The sequence below is a fragment of the Larimichthys crocea genome, chromosome XIII (assembly GCF_000972845.2).
Source record: "Larimichthys crocea isolate SSNF chromosome XIII, L_crocea_2.0, whole genome shotgun sequence".
In the NCBI taxonomy this organism is placed as follows: Eukaryota; Metazoa; Chordata; class Actinopteri; family Sciaenidae; genus Larimichthys; species Larimichthys crocea.
The window spans coordinates 26,090,199-26,096,603 of NC_040023.1; the positions used below are offsets into that span (position 1 = coordinate 26,090,199).

The 6,405-nt window shown below is 39.7% G+C and overlaps 1 protein-coding gene across 2 annotated transcripts; it reads right to left on the reverse strand.

Moving 5' to 3' along the window:
- Window positions 1-3,007: 3,007 nt before the first annotated feature.
- On the reverse strand, window positions 3,008-5,141 carry LOC109137657 (uncharacterized). 2 transcript variants are annotated; one of them, XM_027287106.1, is made up of 6 exons: window positions 4,915-5,141; window positions 4,737-4,808; window positions 4,508-4,626; window positions 4,337-4,394; window positions 4,133-4,227; window positions 3,008-4,021 (listed from the first exon to the last, which is right to left on the reverse strand). In XM_027287106.1, the coding sequence occupies exons 1-6, from the start codon at window positions 4,957-4,959 to the stop codon at window positions 3,082-3,084; spliced, it is 1,329 nt and encodes a 442-aa protein (XP_027142907.1). In that variant the 5' UTR covers window positions 4,960-5,141; the 3' UTR covers window positions 3,008-3,081. The 2 variants fall into 2 exon arrangements, with proteins under 2 accessions (XP_027142907.1, XP_027142906.1); XM_027287105.1 differs by having other exon boundaries at window positions 4,337-4,397.
- Window positions 5,142-6,405: the final 1,264 nt, after the last annotated feature.

Consider the following 6,405-nt stretch of genomic DNA (forward strand, 5'->3'; position numbering starts at 1 on the left):
GTATGAGTGAATGAGTGAGTGAGAGACGGGAGAATGTAGATTTAAGGTGCTATGTGTATCATTGGAACATCAGTAAAGCAATGCCACATTAAATTTGAGTTTGTATTATAGTCAGTGTAAATAACAAACACTCACAAGCGCCGTGAAGAAGAGTTAGCCTCTCTGCCTGCATTCTACTTGAAAGATTTTCTTTCTGTGACACTGGCTCAGGTTTGTTAAGAAATATGCTCTAGTGTTTCTGACAGTGGCAGACAATAGATGATAAAAAAACACCAAGAGGGAAAAATGGATTCAGACGTTTGTCCTTTTCAGCAAAGAGACGCACAAGGACGAGAGGCAATATGATTGGTGACTGGGAAATATGGTTGTACATTTGAGCAACTTAAGCACTAATGATACAGCACCAGTGCTGTTAAAGAGTGACGATCAATCATCTCAGCCTTTGCGCCATTTATTTCTGACAATAATAAACAAACTCTTACAGCTACAGTAGTTTACATGGACGTATTGGTTTATATTGCTACACATAGCACCTTTTTAAGGAGTAGCACAACAGTTATTTTACCGCCTACTTTGAATGGATTGTTCTTTTTGTACATCAGAATGTAGACTATCAGTGAATTACATTTGCCAAAGACGAGTTTTTTGCACCTGCAAATCAGAGCAGGAAATCAGAACCAAACACACACACAGAGTTTACTTCATACAGACATCAGTATGGTTTTCGAGTAGTGTTGCACAAACGCACGTACTCGGACACGTATCAGATCAACAAACACCTTGTCTGCCTTCATTGTATTTTCAGCTCTTCTGTAACCGTAGAGGCTCACACACAAACCCATCAAGATGTTTGACAGACAGTCAGCGCTGACTTTTAATTTAGTACTATGAGTGAGGTTGAGCAAAAATTACATATAAATATATATATAAAAAAACTTTAAGGCTTCAAGTCCAACTAGAAATACCATCTTTGCTGTAATGTGCATGGGTTAATGTTCTAATGAATGTATTGCCTATTCTTGAAATGTCTATGTCAAAATGAGCTGTTCATCTTTTTCTATGAAAATATTTTAGATGAAAACATTTTTCCTGCTTGTTGGACACTTGCCAAAAAAAACAGCAGAAGGGAATGGTTGAACACGTGCATCAGAAACTAGAGGTCTTTTTTTTTTTATTTTTGAAACAAGGACAATTTCAGTGCCTATGCTTCAGGTTTAAGAAACTTGTGCATGGTAAAAAGAAAAACATATGCATAGTAAAATGCAAAGAGGGATATGTGTGGCATATTTATGTACAGTATAACTTACTGTAAGCAGAAATAATAATGAGTATATGTAATTGTACATACTAGAAACAAAATCATGGTGCTTCTGGTGTGCAGGGTTTTTCCTCAAGACAATTATTTCCAGAAAATCATTTAATTTCTGTTATGAAATGCTAAAGATTTGGAATGAGTATAGCTACATACTGTATTAAAAATAAATCTAATTTATGAACAGAATGTTCACCAAGGCTCATTTTTCTCTTTTCGTCTTCGCCTCTCTTGTGCAACATCAGCACTAGCAGAAGAGGAAGGAAGAAGATTTTGTTGTTTCTCCATTAGACTCGATGTCATCCTGTTTTTTTTTTGTTTGTTTTTTTTTACTCTGAGCGAGACGTTGTCCACCATTGCTCTGGGCTGTTGCCGTGCATCCCACAGTGCCACATTCAGCCCATCTTCACCGGTGATTGGCCCTGACGGGTTCAAAGCAGCACTGCTTCAGAACATGTCGCGAGCTGGTGAAGAGGAGGTGGGTGTGGAATCGGGGAAAAGGGCAATGTCCAAAAACATCGCCTTGCACGTCTCCTCGTTCCCACATGCTGTGACATCCCAGTCATGCTGCTAGAAACGTTAAAACAGGTTGTCAAGCCGCCACCAACAAAAAGAGCAAATCTTCTCTGAAATGTATTTGTCTATTTTTAAAGCAGGAGGTTGGGTGGGGGAGTGTTTGGCTCGGGGACATGCTGCTGATACATTAGATTTGATTTAATCTCACTTAATGAACAGCACCCCTCCCTCTGTGTGAGACAGATGTAACAAACTAATGTTGCAATGCTCATTACTGTCTACCTATCTACCAGCAGTGGAGGTTAAATTTTACTGCTCTCACCATGCATGCCGTTGTCACTGTCAGTCTCACCTTGGCTGACACCATACATGCACATATCCTGCACTGATAGACAGCAAGCTCAACACATTTCCTCATGCAAACATGGACACACTTAGACTGCACATGCCTTAGGCTTTGCCCCTCATGGTGCATGTACATCACCACTGCTTATTAACACCAACATAACTCATGACAGAGCACTGAACAACACCTGCATTCGAGCCTTTCCTAAAACAGAGCATGTGTTAAATATGTTTGAGATGTGTTTTGGGAAAATTGTGACACCCTGTAAGAACTACAGAGTAACAGTTCAGGCTCTTCACCTCACACTGTAGGTACAGACACATTACAATACAGATTCATCTGTAAAACTGGACTATCACAGACTCTACTTTCATTTTCTTTGGCTGTAAAACACAGTTTGATATATTAAATGTTGCCAGTTAAATGTATCCAGAAAAGACAGCAACACATGGGACATGAGTATGCTGGTAAGATATAATGCTTAACATCCTTTTAATGTTGGGTAGTTGAATCTATACCAAAGTGTCATTTTTTTTATAACCTGATCATTGTTTTGTATTTATAATCTAAATTCACAAAATAACTACAGCTGTCAAAAACATACACTGGAGTAAAATTATGAAGTTACTGTTGGAGAATTTGGTTGAATATAACTGAATTTGAAATGTCTGACATATTGTTGTCCTTGGTATGCCTTCAAGATGTATGTTTTATAATTTCAGCCTGTCAGCTAATGCAGACTGTGTTAACCCTCATATTTCAGGTTATTAAACAATATATAGTGCACTACACAGAGTACCTGTATCATGTTTTTTTTATGCAATTGTCTTTTTATTTACAACAAGTGAAATGAAGAATTAAAAAACAAACACCACATCTCAACACAAAGTTTTCACAGAGGGACATTTCAGTTCAATTCGTTTTCTCCAGACGGGAAACAGCAGCAGTTTCTTTGCAGCCAGTTCACGAAACATCTGAATTTACTCTTCTTTCTCTTTTTGACTGCTGTAAAAGTAGGAACCACAACAGACTCTGATTCTGTATGTCCCTCAGTTTCACCCAGGCTTCTGTTGAAGACATTCTGGATTGCAGTATGGGCAGAAGGTTTAGCTGGAGCTGGTAGAATAGTAATGACAGCAGAGATCATTTCTCTGATCTCCTCCTGCAGACCAGGCTCCTCATCTTTAGTAGAGCTGGTACTGGCCTCTGCATCATCATCAACAAAGGTATAGTCTGGTTCTGGACTAGCAGTGTGGGCTGGAGGTTCATCAACAGTGGTCAGAGGACGTGGTGGAGTAGAAACCACAGCCGAGTCTGGTTCTGGTTCAGTTTCGTCCAAGCTTCTGTCAAAAACATTCTGGACGGCAGTTTGTGCAGGAGGTTCATCAGAGGGGGTCTGAACGGCTTGTGGAGTCTGAGGCTGAAACAGCGCACATATCTCTCTCACTGCAACATCAGTGATGGTGTTCAGCACCTCTGCTGCAAAGCTGTTGAGCCGCTTCACCAGGACGTCTTGAGGGTAACCCTGTCTAACCTTTTCCTGGATAGACAGGACCATGTTGTCTCTGATGGAGGAGGAGAAAGTGGCCTGAAGGAGCACGGAGGACAGAGCCTTGGATACCCGGTCCTGGACTGCTTTTGTCACCCCAACAGCCATTTTACTCAGCTGCTGGGAGGGCATGTTGAAGGAGGTGTTTGGAGGGGGCAACCAGAAGCCCTGCAGGACTTTTGGAAGCACTTTTAACACCACCTCCATTGGGCAGAGCAGTTTGGACTTGGGGCCTTTTTGCTGCTGCTTGGTCAGGATCCCGGCATACTTCAGGGCCTTGCTGATGATCTTGGGATGTCTGCAGGTTACAGTCATTCAAAGTTAGTTTTAAAAACACTTCAAAACAACACAGAGACATCACAACCACTGAACTTCAACTGATCATGAATGCATGTCAAATATGACTCACTGAAAATGAGGAGGGACGGCCTCTGGACAGCTGAGCAGCCTTCTGGCTTCAAACTCAATGTCTCTCATCTTCATGCTGTTGTTCACCTCCCACACCTCAAACAAGGAATGACATATCATGAGCAGATTTGACATATTTACACAATAAATCAGCTAACAGGTGATTCCAAACTACTGTAGAGTCTTTTCAGGATTGTGGTCTTACCAGCTGAAGAAGAGGCCTGACGTCAGCATCATAACCGTCCAGTTCAAACTCCCAGAGCCTTCTAACAGAAAGAAAACACAAGCTTCATCTTCACTGTTCCCCTCTTCCTCATTACAGACAGATTGGTGTGACATGAGCAGAGATGAGGTCGGCTGTAGGTAGGTAACTTACTGTACTCTCAGTGTCCCTTTGCTCTGCTCAACCAGCAGCTCACTCATCTTTTCAGCAGTCACCTCAGATGGGAGCTGGTTTTTCTGCTGAAGCCTCAACAACTGAGACATCAGTGCAATCTGAACAACAAGGGATCACATGTCTTTATGTTAAAGTACAAGACAAAATGTGTGAGACTTTACCTGCTATTTTAATTTAGTGGAGACGTAAAAACTATAGTGGGTCTTACCATAGACTTATAAGAGGGCAAGTGCCAGCAGATCTGCAGAGCTCGCTCATATATGGGTGTGTCAAACAACACCTGTGAAGGAAAGAAGATCATGTTGCTCTTTGGTTCGTTATTCAGAGGTTTAACTCCATCAGAACAAGTTTACAGTCTAAGTCCAGTTAAAAACACTCTCACTTACCCTGATGGGTCTGTAGATGGTCATCCTTCCTTCAACAAAGGACATTTTGTTGCTGTATGTCAAAATACAGAACAGGTTCAACGAACAGGTTCAAAGGGCAAAGCCACAACGAAATTCTCACAACGATTTTTCAGTCCAACCAACGACTCGAGAGTATTCAAACAGAGAAGATCTTCCAGACACAAGTGAACAGTGTGTGTTCAGGTTGAAGAGTGAGTGAAGTCTGAAGAGAGACTCTCACCTCACTGTTGTGTTATAGAAGGAATCCATTCTAGAATGCTGCTTCTAGAATGGCTCCAAAGTTCTGTTCATGGCACAGATTTGGGTCAAAGGTCATCTGATTGACCAGGGAGGTCCAGGGGACATTATGGAGAATATAAATACTGTTTTTCAGATGTAAATGTCTGGATATGTGTGATAATGACCAGATGGATCAAAAATCATCATATTAAGTCCACAACCTTCTTATTTATGCAATCAAATGCAGTGAGAATGAGCACCAGATCTGTCCAGGACCATGGTGTATGTGTGCCTATTAAGTCTGTGGCTGATTTTCAGTTCAATGAACAACAGCACAATGACATTGCTGACTAATATGAATAAAAAAATATCATTATTACCATTACAAGTACTTCACATTAAAACTCCTGTAATAAATTCATTTTGAATTTTTTACAGAATTAATTTCAGCAACATTAAGTTTTTATTAAGTTCTTAAATCATGCCACAGACTGTATGGGATTAAAATACACATTTAGAGTTAAAATAATCTAATCATCAGCTAAGTGGCTGGATAACATTGCAAACTACTGAAAATCATTGTAAAAAGTGACCAAGACTAAAATAATGAATTCTGTTTGTCAGTAATCAGACGATGAACATGTCGATGACCCTGGTGTCAATTTCTTGTTTCCTCTGAAATGTCTAAAATTTTGGGTGTGATGACACTAGATCACATGGCTCGTATATGACACGTTTATATTTATTTAGACATAGATGTACTGACTTAATTACAAAAAAGTAAACGATCGCTCTGCTGGTCTTATTATTTGTCTATTGTTTCAGTCGTTTCTTTTCCATTCCCGGTTGATTTTTGTCGTCAAAATAAAAATTACGATTTTTTTAAAGTGCACTTTTCTTAACTAAGACTATACAGTGTATGAAGTATTATATACAACGTGTGTGTGTGTGTGTGTGTGTGTGTGTGTGTGTGTGTGTGGAGAAAAGGCCCAAATCTACAAGCATATAGTTTTGTTTTTGTTTTTTCCACCTGATCACATCAAAGATCTCTGACAGTTATTCAATATTTTATTGGACGCATCTTTTTCGGAAATAGCGTTACTTTTTTTAAGACATGCTTTGTGTGTCAGAGATGAAATTTTAATAATGTCAGATGTTTACAACACTACGACGGAGTATTAGGGGCACATTTTTTAAAAAAAAATGTTTTTTTGGAAAAAAGTCATTATTAAATATGGCGACAATTAATTA